This window comes from Podospora anserina, chromosome 1 (assembly GCF_000226545.1).
Source record: "Podospora anserina S mat+ genomic DNA chromosome 1, supercontig 2".
In the NCBI taxonomy this organism is placed as follows: Eukaryota; Fungi; Ascomycota; class Sordariomycetes; order Sordariales; family Podosporaceae; genus Podospora; species Podospora anserina.
The window spans coordinates 610,606-632,796 of record NW_001914855.1 but is presented as its reverse complement, the minus strand read 5'-3'; the positions used below and the strand labels follow the sequence as shown (position 1 = coordinate 632,796).

Genomic DNA, 22,191 nt, shown 5'->3' with positions numbered 1-22,191 from the left:
GGGGAATCCTAGCGGGGGACGGAGTTGTAAGTGTGGGGGAGGGTGTAGTTTTTGGCGATGTCACAGATGTTCACTGGGAATAGGACTCTACGATAGCACGCTGGTATACTAGCTGCAATAGAACACCGGTGTGATATGACTGTAACCGTCACTGAATATGGGAGTACACCCCGTAGCATTGGAATGGAGGAACAGACAGGCATATCCCTACAAGGCTACGATATTACCGGACGTATTGTTGAAGTTATCTACCAACCTATCACTGACACCTTGCGCACTCGATAGTACATTACTGGCACTACTATATATGTATACATTCCAATTTCACCTTTTCTACCACAAGTCAGACCGCAAATTTTGACCTTGACTCACCTGACCCTTTGACGAAGACTTCTGCAAGTTGACACAATGTACATGATGATGTATACACCCTTTCCCATGGCGCCTCATTCTCTGGGTTCGCAAGGGCGTGTGCATACCTATTTCACCTTTCCACCATAGAGCACAGTAGGTGATATGTATCTGCTTTACTGCATACATATCATACACGACCTCCTACCTACCTTACCTACATGTGTCTATACTTTCTTCCAGTCATCTCAACTGCTATGAGAGCGCAATGAATGTCCCATAGATTCATTCAGTTGCTACTTACTTACCCCATTGAAGACAAAAAAAAACACACTGAACCATGTCTCCGAAGTTGCAACGGAGCTCTAGTCAACCAAAAGAAACCGCTATCAAGTTTATGTCGACTTTTGAGCTTATAGTCAGTTAGTGTTGGGAAAAAAGGGGGGACGGGCTTGCGAAAAAAAGAAAAAAAAAAGAGTAGCTTGAATCATTCTGATTCATAATAGGTTGTTGATCCTGTCACTTGAATAAAATATTGAACAGCCTACAATACACATCATTCTCTTCACCATTGGCAAATATTCGAGAGTCTGTCAACAACCAATTCACTGCTCGGCAGAAAAACTCATCTAGCATTCATCTCTTTTCCATCTCAACCCACAACTTCAAGACATCTATATACATCCACTCACATTCGAGGCATGTCATTCACCGTTTGACCTCATTCCCATCTGCACATCTATAAACCCAGCGGTATTCAAAACACAAAGCTCAACATAAAACACATCTTCAGTTCCATTCAACCTAAAAGATGCAGAACGCTTCGGCGTCAGAAGAACACCACTGCATGTTTAGCAGCAGAATGTATATATAATATGTAAACAACAAACAAACAGCCCATCCATTTTCCATGTTCCACTTTCCACATCAAATTTGCCTTCCCCATAACCTCAAACCCGCTATTTAGTCCCATCATACAAATGACAGCGTCTCAACTCGGAAAATAAAAACTCATATATCAAAAAACACAAATGAAAAAGAACAAAACCACAGTAAAATCCGCGAAAATAGAAGCGAACAAAGAACAAGAAAAAAAGTCATGACCCTGATTGATGCCCCATGTATCTGTTTTCCACAACCTTCTCCCAATGCCCTCAAAGATGCAATTTGACCACCCCGATCGTGGTTCCGATTTCTAACCCAGGTGTGTTGGCCGCACTTGTGCTGTTGTCGACGAGTCATATTATTCCCCAGTGTTCCCCCCACGTTCATCGCGTGGCGTCCCTTTTTTTTCTCTCGTGTAACGTCCTTCCACCTTGGGGCAATGCGCCGAACCGGTGTGTCTGGTTTACCGCCGTGTGACCAGCCCGGAAGCATCTGCTCTCACCGGATAGATGAAGGTGTGGGCACTCCCGTCAGTCTCCCGTCCCGTGCCGTTCCGCCCGGTTACCGCCTGCTCCACGACACGGCCCGTTGATATATAGTTGCCCGGCTTTTATGGATCGCGCTACTGAATCTGGTGATGACGAGTCATATGCCGAGCTGGTGTTGGCAATCATCATCACACTGGCCCAAGTCTTTTCTTGATCAAAAGGGGTAAGATGAGTAAACTGCTGCTTCACTCGGTTCTGTGTCAATAATCACCAATCTCTCTTTCCATCGCCTCCTGGTTTGATCAAAAATATGCCCCGTCATGATCGTTGTCGGCCGGACTTAAAGTTGGGACTGCGGAGGCCGACGAGGTGAACTGTGGTGGACAAGGCGCTCGGTTCGCATCCTTGCTGTCAGCCACATTTCGTGTGATCGGGTCACAAGCCATCGATCTTTCGTCGTATGCTCAAAACTTGCAGATGGAGAGCCTTTCATGGGTACACCCGAGGTCTCATGTGGTGTGTCGTGTGTCGCAAGTCGCCCGATTTGGCGTCCAAAGAAGGTTTGCGCTCAGACCCAACTTCCCGATTGAAGAACTTGCATCGCGCACAACCTGTTTGAGAAGTTCCAGGAATCGCACCGACTGACCCGAAAGCCGCGACATGAAGAGTGTTGAAGGTGTGCGAGAAGCTGGATGGCACTTTGTCGATAAAACCAAGGCGCAGCCCCGCGGCTGACAGTCGAAATGGCGAATAGTGCCACACACAATCCCAAATCCCGCCCGCCTAATTTCACACAACCATTTGTGCTGGTCAACAAGCTCAGCATAGACCACAGCCTATCCACCACATAATGAGATTCGCTGGTTCTATCGCTCATAATAGGCGTGCTCAGTCGAATGTTGATCTCCTGGATGCCCCGATTCTTGATATGCCCACGCTCCCCCATAACCATCACTGGGTTTGGAATATGGGTATGGCTGCTGCCAGGTTCCATAGGCAGATGATGGGGCAGCCCCAGCGGAAAGCGCCAGACCATGAGTTGGCGTCGATCCGGGAGTCGTATCAACGCCGGGAATTGCGGTTGAGATGGGGGCAGGATACATGTCGGCAGACATGGAGCTGGCTTTTCGACTGTAATCTCGACTCGAGTGGTTGCTGACATGCGAAATCGATGGGTACTGGCTTTGACTCGAGACGCTCTCGGCACCAAAGGACAAAGATCGGGGTGGCGGCGCCGGGTACGACGATGACCAGGCCAGATCGTCACGAGCAGGCTCGGAGCCTACGGGCGTTGACCAGGTTGCGGATGGAGGCGGTGCGTGTGGCGTGTATGGGGAAAAAGCCGGCGTTATGGGGGATTCAGCCGGATAAGTTCGCCAGTTGGTATTCAAGTCGCTCGGTTTAGAGGAGCTCGGGCTAGCATCTGCCATCCAGTTTGTTATCCCGGACTGCCCATAATCGTACGCTCGAGAGCTCGAAGCGCTCGAAGGGACTTTGGAAGTTTCAGCAAGTTGTCCTCGGGTTGGATTTCGGGGTTTCTTCTTACTCTTGGAATCAGGGGTGTAGGCTTCGGAGCCAGCTGGCTTCATCGGCGGAGGCATTGATGGTATGGTGAGTTGGGAATAGGACTGTTGTCCATGCATGTCGGACGGCATTCCACTCTGCATGGCCGGCGATGAAGAGGCTGAAGCGATTTTGGGTCCAACAGACGACCTCGACGCCGACTTTTGTCTCGTGTCTGGAGGTGGTTGTTGATCTACTGGGAAGAAACTGCAGTCCTTTTTGAGTCGAATGCAGTTCATGCATCGACCCTGCACGTCGTTTTGGGAAGGTATACACCTAATCTTCCGCCGGCGGCAGTGGCCTTAATCGTCTTGTTTTTAGCACCATACTCACACAAGGGTAGCTTCACAACTTCCAAGTGGGCGAGACTTACCACATGCGACTGATGTCCGATGATAGCCAAGCTTGTTTCTTCTCTTTTCTCCTGCCAGCCCAAGCGGGTCCTGGCCTTGGGCTGTCGACTGCTGCGATGCCGTGGATTGGGGTGCCGGGGCCTGGGATGGAGATGGGCCGACGGCCGGCGTCGATAGTGACCTTTTGATTTTCATCGAGTCTGAACGGTCTCTGGATGGGACCCCCGAATCCATTCCTGATGATGTGTGTGAAGAGACTGAATAGTTGGGATAGTATCCCGATGGCGACATGTCCATGTCAGCGCCGTTTTGAGGCGGCGGCGGATATTGGTATGACATTATGTCTGTCATGGGCGCTGAAGGTGGTACGGCAGGATGTATAGCGGATTCGCTTGATTCCCAGAGGTCCAACTTCGATTTTAATAGGGGTGGCGGAGCAACGACTGCCATGTACGACAGCTGCTGCCCTGGTTCGCGCCTGAAATGGTCAGAGAGATACCGGGGTCGTCTTGAGCTTCGGACAAGACAACGGGTGGCAAGCGGGTAATGGATTATTACTTGCGGGTCCGCGACCAAGGTTCCAGAAGCCAGATATTGCAACGATGTCGAGCTACCCTCACTGCAAAACGGCTTGTGCTGATTTGGACTCCAAGGGGCTCTTATGACATAGTGTTAAGCTTTCGAGCCTGGGCGGTTCTGGTGTCCAAGATGGTGCCGAATGACAAGGGCTTTGTTTGCGGTCCGGGACGGAAAGACAAGTGATGGGCTCCTTTGATTCAGATATGACGGCGGACCAAGGAGGGAGAAGAGCCACGGCGTTTGGCGGCGATACAGATAAAACGGGACGGTTGACAGGTAGCGAGTAGCATGCGGACCAATGGAGGTGTTGATCTTGTGGTCGGCGGCGCCTGGGGCGAAGGAGATCCAAGCGATGTGACTGGCGATTAAAATACACCCCTTTCAGGTCTGAGTGGTGGCCTTGATCCGTCCAAGAAGCTGTCAGGCAGCGGCAGCGTTCAACTGCCAAGTACAGCAACTGTTCTTGCTTTTGTTCCTGCAAGGGTTGACACGACAAAGCAAAGCTCGGGCTATATGTGGATGCCGAGAGTATGGCCAGCAGCCACAGTGCGCTGCAGGAAGACCGAGGCAGACTGGCTGAGTAGCCGGCCGGTCTGGAGGGTGGTTATGGTTGTGGTTGTGAATGCGGTGGAGGTGGATGTGAGGGTAGATGCGCGTGTCGTAGGTGGGTGCCCGGGAAGGGCAGAAGGGGGGAGGAGGAGGGGGCGTGAGAAGGAGGTTTCCAGTGGAAGTCCGCAGCTGGCTGCAGCGTGGAGAGATTCCTGCAGTGCACGAAGGAAACGAAGCGAGAGCTGGCTGGCTGGAATGGAACCGGACGCCCAAGGCGAGTTTGGTAGGCCGCGTCGAAGACACGGCTCACACCCCAAACTTTTGTACCTGACCTGATCGAGGTACTGTTGTATGGTTGAGTGTGGCCAGGGCAGGGAATCCCGCAGTTGCTGTTTTTGGAAGCTCCTGTGCGACGTTCCGGCAGCTTTGGCTGGTGAGTGCAGTCGACGGCGACAGTGAATTCGAGATCGGGACCGTCGGGCGCGAGAGATGTGTGCGTGTGAAAGGTATGGAAGATGTCAGAGGCTTCCAAGTGGCATGTGGGTTGTGACGTGCTCCTGGTTGGGAAAGGAGGGAGCTTTTTGTCTTGGTGGTGGGTGGCCGTGGGGAAATAGGTGAGGTGCCTGCAGCGCCTATGATGAGCCGCACAGGGTAAGTGATCACTCCAGGTCTTGTCTAATTAAGGTAATCCGCTAAGCAGATGTTGGCCTTTGTCTTTTCTTTTTCAGGAATGGAGCAGGTCGTTCCTGATGCTGGGCCAAAGGGCGTGCTCGCAGTGGTGAACCAAGGGATGATCGTTTGGCTTGCTGCTATTGCCGGATTGCAGGATAAGCACCACCAGTGGTCCTATCTTGGCCATTCAGCTGGCAGATCTCAGCCCCTTGTACCCGCGAGAACCAAGAGGTGTTTGATAACAAATGGCGCGGCGGCAGCAGCAGCCAGTGCAGTTTCTGTGCCACGAGGAAGATGCCGAGCAGGATCGAGGTGATGCTGATGGCTGCCGGCAGTGGCAGGTAGGTAGGCTTGTATTGCACGCTAGGGACGGGCCATAGGTAGGTGAGGTAGGTAGACGGAAGGCTGCGGCTAGGTTGACCTGCTTCACGGCGCTGTTCCCTGTAGGTGACTTTGCCTTTTTTTCTTTCTTTTTTTCCTTCTTCTTGTTCTTCGTTATTGCTTCACCGGTGACCGGGTTCCCCAGAAGACCCAAGCTGGTGTCTGGTGCGGTTGGCTATGCGAAAAGAAGGTGGCAAAGAAAGTGTCCCTTCTGGTGGTGTCAGACGCGGGTTCCGGGAAGCCAGCCGAGTGCGGAACGACGAGGCAGATGTCAGGAAGGGGTCTCGAAGATTTGTGGGAACGGTAGCCGAGGACTGGACTCCTGCTGACTGGCCGAGGTTGATTCAGGGAAAAGGAAGTTCGTCGAGTTATATTGGAGACAAAGTCGTTCTGGAGACTGCCCGTGATGTGGAAGTTGGACATGGACATGGGGGAAAGGGGAGGGGTTCAGTGTTAAGGCAGTGGCGAGACCCGGGCAAAGAGCACATATTAATGGAGAAGGTTGCGCCTTCACTTGTTGTTGAAACCTCTCTTTATTCTTCTGCAGCTGCCGCCAGGAACGACGGCACTCGGAGTCACAATGAGAGCAGCCGGACAAGGAAGGTACCGACCGTGCAACCTGCAGGAGCTGCCAAACACCGACAACTGCCAGTGTCTGGATGGCAGAATACCTACCTTAGCAAAAATTCGGAGAAAAAAAAATCTAATAGGTGTGGGCGTTAGATTCATTCAATCGGCTTCAACTGAGCGCTGCTCCATGCGAGAGAGGCTAACTTGGAAAAATGGATATGCTGTCCCCTCCCTCTCCCAGGGGCCTCCGGGCTAATTCATCCTTTGATCATTGCCAAAGCCTGAAACACCGTTTCCAGCATTTGGCTCTCCGGAAAGAAGAAGGTCCAATTCTTCCTTGCCAGCTTCTACCAAGCTTCGGTGGAGATGCCCCCAGTTCTTCCGTTGATCCCCAAGTTGGTTAGTATGTACGGGTACCAAGGTAGGCCCGATCCTCCAACTGCCCTGCCAATCCGGTGCCCGGCTGGGCAGCTTTGACAGCCATCTTGTCGATACCCGTCGTCTCAGATACGCAGTCGCGTACCGCATTGTTGATGTGGTACGGCAATGAGCATCTATAGGAGGGCCAAGTATAGGGGGGGTGTAGTATCGTTGTAGCGGAGCGACGGCTTTGACCACGACGACGCCTCATCGCTCAAGGGTCGGATTTGGGGGGCGTGCTGGTTTCTTTGTTCGTCCCTCTCGAGAAGTGGTAGTATTCTGGCAGTCTGGCCCAGGGTTGTCAGTGGTTCATGCGCAAAAGGGTGGCATTCGGCCGGGAGCGACCCCATGGAGGAAGATCCGATCTTGGAATCTGAGGAGCCGGCGCGGAAGGCGATCAAGAAGAAGCCCGGAATGTATGCCGCGGGACCGCTGCCAGACAGGTCCATCTTGCAGTGACAGTATAGCGTTGGATGAAAGCAACATCAATCATTTTCTTCCACGGCAGCGTAGAATAGCTGAGGCCCCTGGCTGCTTCCTGGAAGTTCATGGTGCTGTCAGTGAAAGTTGTCAAAATGAATGCCACCCCCCCCCCCCCCTGCCCAGTCAAGCCAGGGGAGGGCTAATCATTTTCTTCACGGCAGCGTAGAATAGCTGAGGCCCCTGGCTGCTTCATGGAAGTTCATGGTGCTGTCAGTGAGAGTGTCAAAAATGAATGCACCCCCCCCCCCCCCTGCCGAGTCAAGTCAAGGCAGGTCTGTTACCCCTGGGCAAATGTGTAATAATTGTCAAGGATCACGTATCGAGACCTCTTACAGGTCCACGCGCTGGATCGCAACCTCCCCTGTCCCTGCCTCGTAATCCCTGATTAGGCTAAGCGCTCTCTCCATCACTGGTTACGCTCCGGACCGTAATTGGACGTTATCATTCCATTTTTTCCTGAGCTCTCTCGTGGTGATGGTTGCGAGAGTTTCTTTCTTTTATTGTCGCAGGTGATATGGCTGTTTGGAAGAAGTTGGTTATTCTCCTTCTTTGTTCGCTCCCGTTGCCTCGACTTCGGCCCAACGGAGCTTGCTTGTTGGCCGCGCGTGTTCCTTGTGGGCTTCCAGAACGTGATCGCCATCAAGGGTTGTCAAGCTTCAAAGCAAGTAGGCAGGCGTCTGACCTCTGACGTTTCCTGTTGGCATCGGAGATAGGGGGACCTCTAAGCGCCGTCATGCGACGTACTGAGCAATCTCTCTGAGCAGACAAAACCAGGCTTTCAGGGTTGCTTTGGCAGCTGCTCAGGTACTAGTGTCGGGTACCTTGCATGCAACCTCGCTCCGAGGAGGCGACTTCGGACGAAAGCTGATGATCATAGTGGTATTGAGGGAGCTCGGGTTTGGCGCATACTGGCAGCAACCCTTTCATTTCTGGCACCGCACCCTCCAGCACCTCAGCAGAGAGCAAGCATGGAAGCAAGCAGGCCTGAGGCGGGCATGTGTTGGGACACTCTCAGTGGAATGGGAGCTGGCAAAATGCCGGCTACATTTTTGATGTCGTGCTTCAAGCCACTTGGATCCCCACTTTCCGATCATGCAACCCTACCTTACCTTGCACGCACGCCGCCTTCACCTCAACATGACATTGCGCTGCCCATCACCAAAACCGGCCATCACGAAATGGAGCTGTCAACTCTCGTCCCGCAAACACCCACGTGGATCCAAAACACGCCCGACACAGTGGACCAGCCGACAAAGCGGTCCGACGAACGCGGGAACTCAACAGTCAAGCCGAGGAGAAGGATCTCCAGGGTTGTGCTGCTCCAAGGCCTTCTGACATGGGATGAACGAGATCTGACAAGGCCGAAATGCGCATACGAATACGCCATAGCTCTGAGTGCAGAATCGTCGATCACAGATTGCTTTGGAGGTCCTGTGTCGGAAGCTCCGATGATGTCAGGCTCGGGCGATCAAACGCCGATTGGGGTGGTGTGTAGACGCTGACACTTGCTTTTCCAGTGCTCCCTGTTTGTCCCCTCACAAGCATGGAAATGCTGGGAAATTTGCGACTCCTACACATCCCACTACCCCACATTCATGGCGGGGAGATTATCAGATGGCTTGGTCAGAGGTGAGGGACAAGAAAGCCGGGCTGGCGATCGGCAATGGTCGCTCCCTCTTTTGGATAGCACCCGTTGTTACCCGCCAGCCACACTGGCAGCTAGCGCGCTCCAAAGCGCCATAGACTGATGTCGCACAGATAACCACCCCACGACGCCGCTCACTTCAGGTCCTATTTTTTTTCCACCATATGGCAGCCCGACCACTGACGAAGGAGCGAAGCCATCATACGAGCAGTGACGAGCCACTAACTCGACCCATGCAGCCAGTGATGACAATTCACTCCCCTCGAATTTCTCTTCTCTCCTCCCAAGTCACAGCCAATGCGACACTGGCCAGCTTGGTGTTACCAACCACTCCTCCGGGATATTGAAACTGGAAACAACAGCGAAATTTCACCCACTCTGACTCGAAAACCAGATTCTGCCTGCTGCCGGCTCCTTCGACGCCCAAGTTTCAAACCTACAGCCACTCTAACCAAGGCTGTTCTCATGTTGGTCTTGGATAGATTACCCTCTTCTCTCTTCCTCAACACGTGAATTAGCCTGCACACTTTGACGATATGAAAGGGGAGCATATCCAGAGCACTCTGAGGGAGATCAAATCTTGGCATCTGCTTGCCAAAGCATGTGCCTCTATCACATCAAACAGACGCGATGGGTCGCTAATTCCTTCAGGGTCCGATTCGGATGCCGTAGATGGCCCAACAAAATCTCTCGTCAATCGACCCTCATCGCAACGGTCAGCGGCTTGCAACAACAAGAAGCCGTTGGACTGCAAGCAAGAGCGGAGCGAAAGAGCCGTTGCCGCGGGTTCTGTCAAGTCGTAGCCGGCTCGCTTCCACAAAACATCATGGAATATCAGCAAGCCAGAGTATCATCAGGGCAGAATCTGCATTATCTACCTACGGATTCAGGATTCGCTCCGTCTCGGGTCTTCGGAACAGCTTCCTTGATGGAAAGTTCTGGCCCGATTGTCGCACCTCTCCGTAAGCACGTCTGCAATAGTCAATGCAATATCTGCATAGACATTATTATATCGTTATAATCTAGTTTTCTGACCGGTCTGTCTAGTCCAAGAGTCTATGGATGCCAAAAAGTCGTGCCACAACGGTGAGCCGTGGGTCGAGACGAGAACGCAACCCCTCTGAGTGTTTGATCTTCTTTTAGCCAAAAACCCGAGATAAGTGTGTTTTTTTACTGCTTGTGTCGAGAATGACCGAAGCCCCAGAGTAGGTGAAAGTGGTACTGCATTCTGGCAAAATGCGGTGGTCGGCCCGTTCTGTGATCAGGGGTCTCGCAGCACCTCACCCTTCCATCTGATCTCATCTTGGTATATCGTCATCCCTCTCTTGTCAATCATGTGGGCGAATGAGAAGCGTGCGGGCAAACAACAAACCATCGACAAGACGTTAGCTGATCAAATGCACAGTGCCTCATCTTTTGCTTCCAGCCAGGCTCAATGACAAATGAAGGGCAATATCAATCCAACTGTCCCGGTTCCCCACGGTTCCACCAAAACGGTCCGCTTCTGAGGCTCAACCGTTGGCCGCCACAACGACATGGCTGGATTTCCTTGCCGTTCCAAGACGGCACACGCACGAACTGTCCCAAACCCGCCATCCGCCATCAACCATCTTTGCGGGATTTGCAACGGGGTGAGAGGATGCCCTCGAGGGAAATCCCGCACATGCACTTGGGGTGTTCGTGCGAAGTCCGTTACATTGCATCTCTCCATCGCAGCTTTCGGGTTTGTTAATGGAACGCTGCCCAACGGCGCTGCTTTTTGCGCTCTCCTTTTGGCTTCGATATCAAAGCAGTACCGAGTGGGCTTTCTCGGAGGGACATTCGGCGGCATTTCGAACCGATCGAGCAGAAGCGAGAGGTGGTTGATGTTGCCTTGCCAGGCGTGTGCTAGCACCTGCGGAATGCTACCCATAATCCTGTGTGGATCCGATTAACTACACTCCACTGGGCAGCGAGTCTTTTCTTCTTTGGTCTTGTTGTTCTCGGAGTGCCGGTATGGACTCTCGAAGCGGGAATATCTTGACGTCGACTATCAAGGGGGGCTGACAAGCAAGAGAGGGCCTCTCAGACTTGCATATGCTGGACAGCTCATTGTGGTAGGGATATTCCCTGGACGACATATTAAGCTGGGATTGCATGCAGTATCGCATGTCTCTGATCCGGGCCGGATCCCGCCCGCGGGCATTCCCGACATGGTGATTTCAATACCTCTCTGGCCATCGTTATGATTACAGGACAGACTATAGACACTACCAACCTTTGTAAGAACGAGAAGGCCACCTTCTAGCCTTTTGACACATCCCTTCCGAGACAAGATGTCTTTCAAACTTTGTCGAGTCAAGTGGGCCTAGACAACTGTCACAAACTCAGACATCTCGTGGCGCCTTTTCTTTCCCACAAGCGAACAGATCGACTATGCTTCCTTTTTTTTTTTTTTTTTTTTTTTTTTTTTTTTGGCTTTTCAGCCCAACACACAAGAAAACGGTTTTCTGTCACTTTTCACATTTGACCATCTCAAATCTAGGCGGAGTGATCTGCTCGGATGGCCTTGTTTCCGGGTTCATGGTTCAGCCAAATATGTGGGTGTTTGTTTACTTTTTTTCTTTTTTGATGTGTGAAAGGCTAGGAGCTGGTTGGTGGGGATAGGCTCAACAAATCGCACCTTTTGATGCAGGGAGATTTTAGGAAGAAGCAAATCTTGCTCGACGCCGTGGAATCATGACATGGAGAAAAAGCAGAGAGGAAGAAACCCTCCGTCATCGGTCATCACAATCATGCAAAAACCAATGATCAACTTGCTAGCTGAGCTGCTGAAATGCAACATTCATTTGCAAATTGGTACTGGTTGGTGGGATCTATTTGTGAATCCTGGTTAACGATAGATGCACACTTTGCTATGTTGTCTAAATTATTGCTGCTGCTGCATGTAACTTGGGGAAGGGGGGTAAGGGGGGTTGTGAATGGAAAGGAATTGGATGTAACATCAGGTTGGTATATATATAGACCTTGTTGACAAATTGCACATCTGGAAATAGCTACAAAATCTGAAGCCAAAACAATAGTTTGGGGGATCGTTTAAGCAAGCTCAAATTGAAATTCTTCATGGAAATGTGTTTTGTTGACTGGAGCGGTTGAGGAGAGGGAGGTGGCAAAGGGGGTGTGTATGCTTGTGCAATAAATGTGAGAATGAGGGAGCTGGTCACGTCACCTACCCGGGAGGCTGTAAGTAAACAACATCAGAGTTGATGAGATTCGTGGGTGGAATTGATGCTATTCCTGGAGAGAGGGTTTTACGATCAAGGGATTGACAACGTTATTGAGATTGACGGCGATCTTGACATCATACTGTGCGATCTGATGTAACCACCTATTTAGAGTTGCAGTGAAGGATCGCACTTACCTCTGAAAGGATTGCAGCTGAACCTACATAATTATCTTGCTCAATAGGTAAGGCACAACAACGAAACTGAAGTTCGGCAAGGCCGGTTTGTGACCACCACCATTTCGTTAGCATTGTAGAGCAATGGAGTATAGTTCATATTTAGAAGTTCACACCAAAATACGGCCTACAGCTCAATCCCTCGAACAACCAGATGCTCTTCCCCATGTGATAGTTACACCCTCTCAACACATATGTAATCAACCATGAAGGACAGGGCGTCAGATCCCCTGAAAGTCGATCCACTAAAAGCTATATCACTTTCTTCACCAACTAGAATTCGACATCAAACTGCGTCTTTCAAGCTACTTACGAAACCTCAATGCTCCTCAAGTACGATACATGACAATAAAATACAGCGAAACCCCACACATAGATTGATCGCCACTTAGTGAAAAGCCAAAAAACATACAAATGTCAAACATTCAACACGCATTTACGTCGAGGGCGGAAGCGTTCACCCCAAGCCGAGGTGTGTGAGAAGAGATGGATGTCTTCTAAATTAAAACAAGAGGACGCATGTCAAGATAGTAATCACGCTTGCACAGTAGTCTAGACACAGTTCAAAGTCCGCTCGCTCATGAGACCTTGACTTAGGACTTCCGAGTTGCACATGGGATCTCAATAAAACAAAAGTATCATGTCCTTTCCTGCTGTCCCATTCATGCCCTTCTACAACCCAAGCCGCTTAGTGTCTTCACTTGTGGCCAGTGGCCCTTATTTTCAATTACCTGCTTGAACTAGCACATACGACCATACCCAGCTGAAAATACGGCATCCCGTCCGCTCTGCCCGAGTCAAACAGCTGAGGGCCGAATCAGTACTCAGGTGGGTGACCACTGGGGAATCCTCGGTGTTGTATGTATTTTTCCTGTTTTTTGCCTCAGTCTCATTGTCCACACATGAACCCATCTCCTGACCCAAACCGTCACATACGACCATACCCAGCTGAAAATACGGCATCCCGTCCGCTCTGCCCGAGTCAAACAGCTGAGGGCCGAACCAGTACTCAGGTGGGTGACCACTGGGGAATCCTCGGTGTTGTATGTTATTTTTTCTCACAACCGCTGCGTTGTTGGTTATCCTTTTTGACATGGTCTCAGTCTTTGAGGGGAAGATTGCCACGGTGAAGCACTTCTCCTCGGATCTCGATGATCATCAGACTACCTGACCTTTCATTGCGGGACAAAAGCTTGTTGGCATCAAGGCCGCGATTTCAGGTATTAGATTGCAGGAGCTTTGTGCACATGGGAGAGAGGTGATGGGAAACAGAACATGGTATTCAACAATTACCCTTCCGTATCCATAAACGACAAGTAAACCACCAAAACCCACCCAACCGACCCATCCATTCACCATATGTACCAACCCATCCTAACCAACCTGACACCCCAAATATACAACCATTCCAACCAAACCAAGAGCCTACCAAACTACCGTCATGAAAGGGAGCAGCACCCCGAAGTAACCCGTGGAGGCGCCTGTACCGCAAACGTCTCAGCAGGCTTGGGCTCAAACGCTACTGACCCTACAGACCCTACAGAAGAGTTGCTGATAGTGCTACTGTTGCTGTTCTTGCGGCTGTGACCTCGTTTTCGTGTTGTAGTCGGAGTGACAAACATCTCTCGTAGGAACTCGATGAGTGTGTCGACATCTTTGGTTGTGCTCATTGCTCCGAGGCTCGCTCGTACGACGCTGGAGGTGTTGTTAGTATCGTGGAAAGAAGGTGCAAAAGGGAGGGGGAGATGTACCCTGTCGGGAGATCATTGATTACACCTAAACCATGGGGACCTGTTGTGAAGAGTGTCAGCATGTCCAACATGGCGAGAAGTTTCATAGTAGACTCACCACACCGATGCCCAGCCGATTTGGCTCTATTCAACTGCCACGGCTCATACTGCAACGCAGTAAAAATCCCACCAGGACAACAAATCCCTAGATCAATGTTAGCATCCTTCTTCCCCAAACCTCCCCTGAGATAAAACTCACCACCACTCCTAACATAAATCCCCCTCTCGTTCGCCAATCCCTCCACTCGATCATAACTCACCACCCCCCCATCCTCCCCAAAAACATTAAACGCCACCGTCCCCCCCTGCCTCCTCGAATCCCCATACCCCGTCACCTCCTCACCCCCCTCCTCATAAACCCTCACCACCTCCCCCCCATTCCCATGCCTCAACCCCCTCAACCCCTCATACAACCTCACCACCAACCCCGTCACATGCCTCGACACATTCTCCATATTCCCATACAAATCCCTCTGCACCTCAATCGCCTCCCCCAGCGCCAAAATACTATGAAACGGCAACGTCCCATCCTCCAACCCATCATGCAACCCCCCCTCCTCCGTCATCTCCGCCCCCTTGGAAATATGCCACACCGGCCCACCACCCAACGTCTTCACCATGGTAACCGTCCCTCCCCCAAAATACTTCCTCAACGTCAAGATATGCCCCGAGTCCTTCCTGACAATCAACCCCCCAAGATCCGGAAAGCCAAATATCTTGTAAAAGCTCACACAAGTGAAATCCGGTGCTTGAGACGGGTCACCAAACACCCGCGTCATATCACATGTCATCGCCAGCGCGGCCGCATCCAGTAGCGTGTACGTCCCTTGAATCTCCCTCAATCTCCTAACCCGCCCAGCCCACTCGAGCGGCAGTCTCCTCCCCGTCAAATTCGACTGGCCCGGCCAGGCGAACAAGCCCAGGCTGCTCACCCTGTCAATCGCCCTGTGGTAAGCCCCAGGGTGCTCAAGCCAGGCTTCCACCTCCTGATCGTGCGCAAAGACGTGGTGCTCGCCGTTGCGGGTGAACTCCCTCACGCCAACAAGAGACGTATGAGCATCCCTGTGGTAGCCATACCAAAAAGAGCCGGAGCGCGTCTGCTCGGCCAGATCCCGGAACGAGTCCGCCACGAGCTTGATAGCGGCCGTGGCGTTGGCGGTGAAGACCAGGTCAAAGTGCTCCGGGTCTGCGCCGAGGAAGCGCAACGCCTTGAGGCGGATCTCGTCGACCATGTCTCCTGAAACTTTGGCCGGCTTGTTTTCTGAATGGGGGTTGCCGTAGAGATTGTTGAGCATTTTGTGGGAGAAGCGGGTCACCGTTGAGGCGGCGTAGATGGTTGTGCCCGAGTGGTCGAGGTAGGTTCCTAGTTTATGTTAGTTGGTCGTCTTGAGATGGCGAAGAATGGACAAGATTCTTCGTGGGAGCTCACCATTGTTCATGTGAGGGTACTCCTCTTGTCTGATAACCTCAACAGGCTTTTCATAGACATTCTGTGGCGCCTGGCTGTGCCCATGGAAGATGGCTGTGGTGGGTAGCTGTTAGTATAGACAGACCAGACATGGCCTACTCGAGTATCTACTTACATGTGATAGACCCCAAAGACCGATGCTTCCAGGATTTTTCTCGTGTGACTGGTCTAGGTGTTGGTGTAGTGACTGGACTGGTGGCGTCCGCCGGCTTGATATGTCCGTTGAGGCTCGAACCCCTACGGTGCCTCCTCTCAGAAAAGCGCAAAAGAATACCAGGACGAGCCATAATGACGAAATTCACACTATGATGGTGAAAGAGAAGTTGGTTGGACGTGTGCCTGACCTAGTGTGGGGGACGAGGACGAGATCAACCCTTTAAATATTTGTACACCCCCTGATAGTGCCATGTAAAGTTTCTCCGAGTTCATGTTGATCTCCCACCCGAAGATGCCCACCTCTGCCGGGGCGACACGACAGCCGAGACGATACACCATCCGATAGGTTATCTCTTGAGCTTGACAGCTTGCGTAACAAGGAGAAGGCCAAACGCTCGCTATGGGTGGGTGTTCCCGGGTGAATCGGTGGCGGTGCCGGCGCACTTGGAGGGCAAGATGGTCATCACCGTTGGTCGTTGACCGGTCATCATCCCACCCTCCTACTCCGTCCAGGTGGGCAGGGGGTGTTGGTAGGACCGGGGGAAATGGAGTGGAATCGGTGTGGGGGGGCTCGACAGGCACTATTCTACACCAAGACCGGCGAAGAACCTGGGTGATAGCCAGTCGTAACAAGGGAGCAGTGGGATAGACCACCTCCGCATGTAGAATACTACTGAGTCTTATTCTAGGCGGTTGTTTCTTCGATACTGCTCCATTCACGGCAATTCTGGAGCACTCCAGTCACCTAGATTCACTGGAAATAGCTGGACACCAGACCGAGGGAACATCTAGATGTCTCAAAGGATCGCCGATGGGACAGGATAGAAGGGTTGCAGAATATTGACAGGAGGTCCCCGAGCGGCTGTGTTCCAACGTGCAACATCCTGTCAGCGGATCTTGCAGAATTGTCTCTCTTTGCTGAAGAAACGTGAACACGGGGATACGGCGCGAGTCCCAGCAGAGGGGTTGACATCCTGTCTCGTTAGACCCTGTCCTTCCAACGTATGCAGTTGGCTGCGGGTGCTTCATGGCTCGCCACGTTATCAGCGCATGTGGTAAGCTGGGGAGCGTGGTTGGAACGGATTTTGATCATGATGCTGCGGCGAACAACCCAACAGATGGCGATCAAAGGTCTTGTGCGTAGTCGGTAGTTCGTCTCTGATTCCAATATACAACAGTCCAGAGTGCTAAACACCCTCACGGCACAGCCCCTCGCTGAATACCCTCGGGACATGAATGTACAATCTTGATGCTTGGCCACAGATCATATCCCTCCCGTTTGGCGGGCATTGAGAGCGTTGCGATGTCTCAGCTGAACCATCACGGTGACGGTAGAGGTGACTAAAGCAACTGAGCCGGCTGCGGGACCACAAGAGCGGATTGGCTGGCCTGATCTGCAAAGAGATTGCTCGGAAACCGGACGACGACCCCAGGATATGTATCCAGTCAATATCACAGGGAGGTGTAGTAAGAGCCATCCTGGTCTTGAGAGACCATTGGTCATCGAGTGTAAGCGCTTCTTCAAGTATTACCTGCAGGGTACGAGTTCGCCCTAACCAACTGTGACCGAGGGACAACGGCAGTTTGGAGAGCGACCGGATTCACCTCGATTCTTGCCATCAGTTGACCGCTTTGAGAAGAAGGCAGGGTTCCAACTGCACCCGGGGACGTGACGGTCGCCGATATGAGATCAAAAGGGCAACATGGGTTGATGTTGCAGGAGGCCTTTTCTCCTTTCGGAAGAGGAGGGTGGTGTTGAGGGTTGCAGTTGGCAGCTGGATTCCAAGATGACAGAACGCCACGACTGGTCGTTTGCGGTAGATCTCCTCATTGGGCTGCGTGTACGTATGCGTGTCGCTCGTCGTGGGGTCTATCTGTTGAGGATGTTAGCTCCAGTCTACGATATCATACACTAGTCTGCAGCCCCACCATCCAAGAGATCGCAGCTGCCGGCAGGATCGCCAGACCAGCCAAGATGCTTTTTGTCCGCACCGGTGGTAACCTAGCGTGAACCGTGACCTGACCGAAAGGGCATTGATGGTGTAGATCGACAGCTAGGTTCCATTGACTTCTGAAGATATCTCTCCAGGGAAACTCGGCAGTCGTCGGTCAAGCAAGGCTCGGTCTCTACATACTTGAGGATGGCAGACCAGGCGCCTGGAAAGCACCCTGGCAAAGATTACGAGAGTCCCGACGATAAGGTTTCTCTCGGCCGAATACAGGGTGTGTTCATGACTCCACCTCGACTCCTAACTATCTATCTTGATCAAGTCAGTTCCAATGGCTCACTAGTACTGTACTGTAGTTGTGTACTTAGCTACTGACCGACAACTCTCAGATCAAGACTGTCGTTTGTCAAAGGCTCCTTGGCCGGCCAATCCTCGGAGCTAATCACCCCAGCCTCTTCCCGGGGTATTATTGCTGAGCATGGCCACTACCACAGCGTCGGATACCATCATGATGATTGCGACAAGAGCAAAAGAAAGAAGATGTCCATCATGAGTCGCCAGCAACGCTGGTAGTCCAGATCCGAGGAGGGTTTTCACAAGGAAAAAAACAGCTGAGACTGAGACATTGATCAGCACTGCATTCGATGTAACACCAACGGCAGCCAACCACACCCTGGAACCTCGATCCCTCCTCCCTCCCACTCACCTCGAGCTCTTCACTGGATGCCTCGTCATCGATCCCAATATCAGGAGAATTAATGCGCTCCCGCGGCAGGTTGCACAGCTGCTATGGCTTTCCGTGCCTGAACATCACCGCTGCCAGTCGACATCTCAATTGATGAGGTTGTAACCATGCTACACCGGGAACCCAGGTCGACAACCCCACAGCGGGTTTCTTCAGCATGAACCCGCAGCGGGTAGCCCCACTAAAAAAATGATCGCCGCCAGGAACCCCCGGAAAGAACTGCCGGCTTCCCCAAAAAAGTTAGCAACACCCCCAAACCTCCCCAGCGTTCAGCCTGCCAGGGCTCGCTTGCATATCATCAAGTTTTTGGAGGTCTGCGAGCACCTTGAAGGCCACCACTAGCATAGCTGGGGTAGCAAACCGGGAATCCAGTCAACAAATCCTCTAGCCATCACCCGCTTCATCAGTCGATCAGGCGATCAGGCAAGGTACCTGCCTCTCATCGTCAAGCTCACATGGAGCCGAGGAGACACCAAGGCTTCCGGTCCGATGTGCCACAGCCTCACGATCCGATACGGGTTCCTTGCCGGCTCAGGAAATGTCGGATACTGCCGCCGCCGCGGTCGAAGCGCAGTTGACGCGGGGCCAGTTCCGCTCAAGGGATGGCCACTGGAACCAATGAGCATCTCAAGGTCCAGTCTCGCAACAATGAGGCTTCTGTTTTCTTTTTTTTCATGATGAATTATTGCCTCACTATCGGATGTGGAACAGTATCACTCTTGGAACAATTTTGCGCACCACGTGTAGGTAGAGCAAGCCGAGCAGCTTCGGAGCCATCATGAGATTTGGTATCACTGTCAAGACAAGTGCTAATGAAAAGTTTCAGTGCTTTCCAACATACGTCTTGAAGGACGTTTCTTTCATATTTCCTTTCCCTGACATAGCTCACCCAAGCTGATATCCTGACCCACAACCCTAACCCACTTACACAGATCGAAACCTCACCTCACCCAGGACTCAGCAAAAACACCATCGGTCGTTCAGAAGCAAGTGCCTCGGTATAGATCATGCTTTGACACGGAAATTTCTCTTCACTCTCCACTCATGTTGGCAAAAGCTATCTTTTCACATCTCACTCTCGCCTCACAGCCCTCACCTCTTAACCCCAACTTCCTTCCAACAGCAACTCCAATCACCCCCCCAGATCGCTCAACGGTCACAACCCCTGCATCACCCATTATTGAGCTCTTAAAGAGAAGTACTCGGCGTCCCGAGCAGTTATCTATGGTAGATCTATACTCTTACTAGCAGCACTGCCCTCGTCCCTGTTTTCTTTTCGACTACTGGACTTCCATTCTTTTACATCAACACCAGCACCCCATCCGTGAGTTCCCCTCCCAAATAATGAAACCCGCCTCTTATTTAAAAAGGAGAGAACCTTGAGGGGGCCCCTTATTGATCTTATTAGTGCTCCCTTGCCTACCTATTGACTTACCTTTCCTATAATATAATGTAATAAAATGCTTTTAGGGAAAAATAATAAGCGTTTGATTTATCTTTAATGGCCTTCGAACTATCTTTTAAAGCCCTTAAACTATCTTTTAAGCCCTATTAACCATCTTTCAAGGCCTCTTAACTATCTTTCCAGGCCTCTTAAGTACCTTATATCGTCTTTTAACTATCTTTTAGAGTCTATTAAATACCTTTCAACCCTCAATAATTATGCTTCCAAATATAGTTAAATCTTATATTAAAGGGGGGATGTTGGCAAGATAATTAAGGGGCTCCGTGCATGTTCTCTCTTACAAAGTGCGAAGAAAAAAGATCAACCCATACCGCCATGCACTATCGTCATCCTAGACATTAGAAGGAGACTGCTCGTCTGCAAATCTACACACCTATTCCTTCGAATCCCTCCTCTCTGAAGCAACTAGATAGCTTGGGTATTACCTAGGTAATATAGGTAGCTAGGTGAGAAACATGTCCCTGTACTCCCCGGCAGTACCAACGCATTGCCTCGATGACCGAAGAGAGCAGAAAGACGCTGCTCAAGTCCCAACACACTCCCCATCATACTCATAGCACATCACTTTTCTAGCATCATCTGCTCTCGATATTCCAGACATTGAAAACAAACCTTCTCCCCACAGTAACTGACCTCCTTTGACCTCTGGCAAAAGACAAAATCACAATCATCATGACTACCACCATGCAGCAACAACACACCACGACACTCTTATTACGGTCCGAAATGACCATAACAATGACACATTATCACCGTCACTTGGATTTCAGTTGCCAATTCCAGTTTCAACATACTTTTCAAGGCACTACTCGATCGAGAGCCCCTCTGAGTTGCAATCACCACCATTACCAAGTCACAGCCCCCTCTCTCCCATTAACATATCAAGACCATTGCATTCAGCTATAAACATTACCCTATCATAATCCTTCATTCCCTCCCAAATTAACCATGCCCAAAGCAACACAATAAACCTAGCTTTCATCTACCAAAGAATCTCAAGCAAGAAAAGAAAAACCAATTTAATACGCCCCCCAACGCCTCAATCCTCTCACCCTCCATCACCTTTACCCTCCTTACAACATAAACATAACCACCGCCCCCACAACCAACGCCCCAACCGCACTCCCCCTCAACCCAGCAGCTCCACTCAAAGGAGGCGACGTGGTCGTCTCCGTCCCAGCCCCCGCATCACTCGTGGTGCTCGGCCCCCCTCCGGTAGTAGTGCTCACACCCCCCGTAGGCAAAATAGTATAACTCCCATTACCCGTCACCGTCGGCAGCACCGTCGCACTGCTGCTCACCCCCCCTTCCACCTTCTCAAAGTTGGCACAGCTAATCCTAGTCTTGTTAGGATAATGAAACACGATGCTCCTGTTCCCAAAGAAACTTCCCAACCCCTCAAGCGTCGACGAGTACAAGTCCGTATACGTCGTCTCCCACGTCCCATCCTCCTCAGGTCTGATCTCCCCAAACTTGCCGCTCAAATCCCCAACCTGGCACGTCTGCGGAGCAAACGGGTTGCAAGACGTGTTTTCCCCACGGATAAACGGATCCAAGTGGGCGAGCGTGACGGTGCAGTTCCCGTCGGCGGGGACAGGGGCGACGTGGAGGTGGTAGGCTACATCATAAGTGTTAACAACGATGCCATATGGGGTGGGGGGGTAACGAAAAAGAAAAGACATACGAAACGGCCCGCCCTCCTTGGGCAGGTTGGAGAGCTTGTATGTGTACACCACTCCCTCCCCCGACTCGGCAGCCACAGCAGTGACCTCCCCCTCGATATTCCCCCCATCTGGATACGCCGGCTTGAACCAAGCCTCCGCCGGCAGGACGGCCTTGTACACGACCCCGACGGGGTTGTTGCTTACGATGGTGGCATCGCCGAGTTTCTACACGATACCAGTCAGTGATGTTATTCGAGGTCAATTGGTTCGGAATAGGGAGAACATACGCCTGTCTCAGGCTCGACCGACTGGGCTGTCACGCCGGCAGCGAGGAGGACAAGGGAGAGGTTGTTCGAGACACGCATTGTTGTGGTGTGTTGTAGGTGCTGTAGGAAAGGTAACCGAGGGTGGTGTGTTACGCAGGGGGGGCGGAACAGAAGGCTACTTTATACCCTTTCTCCAAGGGGAGCACGAGGAATGATAAAAGGTCTGGTAGCTAGCCAAGCAAGGGTAATGTCGGACGAACAAGCAAGACTCTCGTCACACACACACACAAGGTCGAGCGTGCGTGCTTGT

The 22,191-nt window shown here is 51.6% G+C and overlaps 4 protein-coding genes across 4 annotated transcripts, besides 2 other annotated features; 1 reads left to right on the top strand and 3 right to left on the bottom strand.

The window, feature by feature from the left end:
- Nucleotides 1–2,590: 2,590 nt before the first annotated feature.
- Nucleotides 2,591–4,090, bottom strand: PODANS_1_10660 (uncharacterized protein; the record flags this gene model as incomplete). The annotated part of the gene is made up of 3 exons (XM_001908693.1): nt 2,591–3,216; nt 3,271–3,588; nt 3,661–4,090. 3 exons carry the CDS (start codon nt 4,088–4,090, stop codon nt 2,591–2,593), a joined length of 1,374 nt encoding a protein of 457 aa, XP_001908728.1.
- An 8,494-nt stretch (nt 4,091–12,584) lies between these two features.
- On the top strand, nt 12,585–12,934 carry PODANS_1_10650 (uncharacterized protein; the record flags this gene model as incomplete). The annotated part of the gene is made up of 2 exons (XM_001908692.1): nt 12,585–12,711; nt 12,771–12,934. 2 exons carry the CDS (start codon nt 12,585–12,587, stop codon nt 12,932–12,934), a joined length of 291 nt encoding a protein of 96 aa, XP_001908727.1.
- A 188-nt stretch (nt 12,935–13,122) lies between these two features.
- Nucleotides 13,123–13,247: a sequence feature (rRNA 5S).
- A 50-nt stretch (nt 13,248–13,297) lies between these two features.
- Nucleotides 13,298–13,434: a sequence feature (rRNA 5S).
- Nucleotides 13,435–14,044: 610 nt separating this feature from the next.
- Nucleotides 14,045–15,463, bottom strand: PODANS_1_10640 (uncharacterized protein; the record flags this gene model as incomplete). The annotated part of the gene is made up of 1 exon (XM_001908691.1): nt 14,045–15,463. The coding sequence occupies one exon, from the start codon at nt 15,461–15,463 to the stop codon at nt 14,045–14,047; it is 1,419 nt and encodes a 472-aa protein (XP_001908726.1).
- A 5,561-nt stretch (nt 15,464–21,024) lies between these two features.
- On the bottom strand, nt 21,025–21,980 carry PODANS_1_10630 (uncharacterized protein; the record flags this gene model as incomplete). Its single annotated transcript, XM_001908690.1, has 3 exons — nt 21,025–21,569; nt 21,636–21,840; nt 21,903–21,980. 3 exons carry the CDS (start codon nt 21,978–21,980, stop codon nt 21,025–21,027), a joined length of 828 nt encoding a protein of 275 aa, XP_001908725.1.
- Nucleotides 21,981–22,191: the final 211 nt, after the last annotated feature.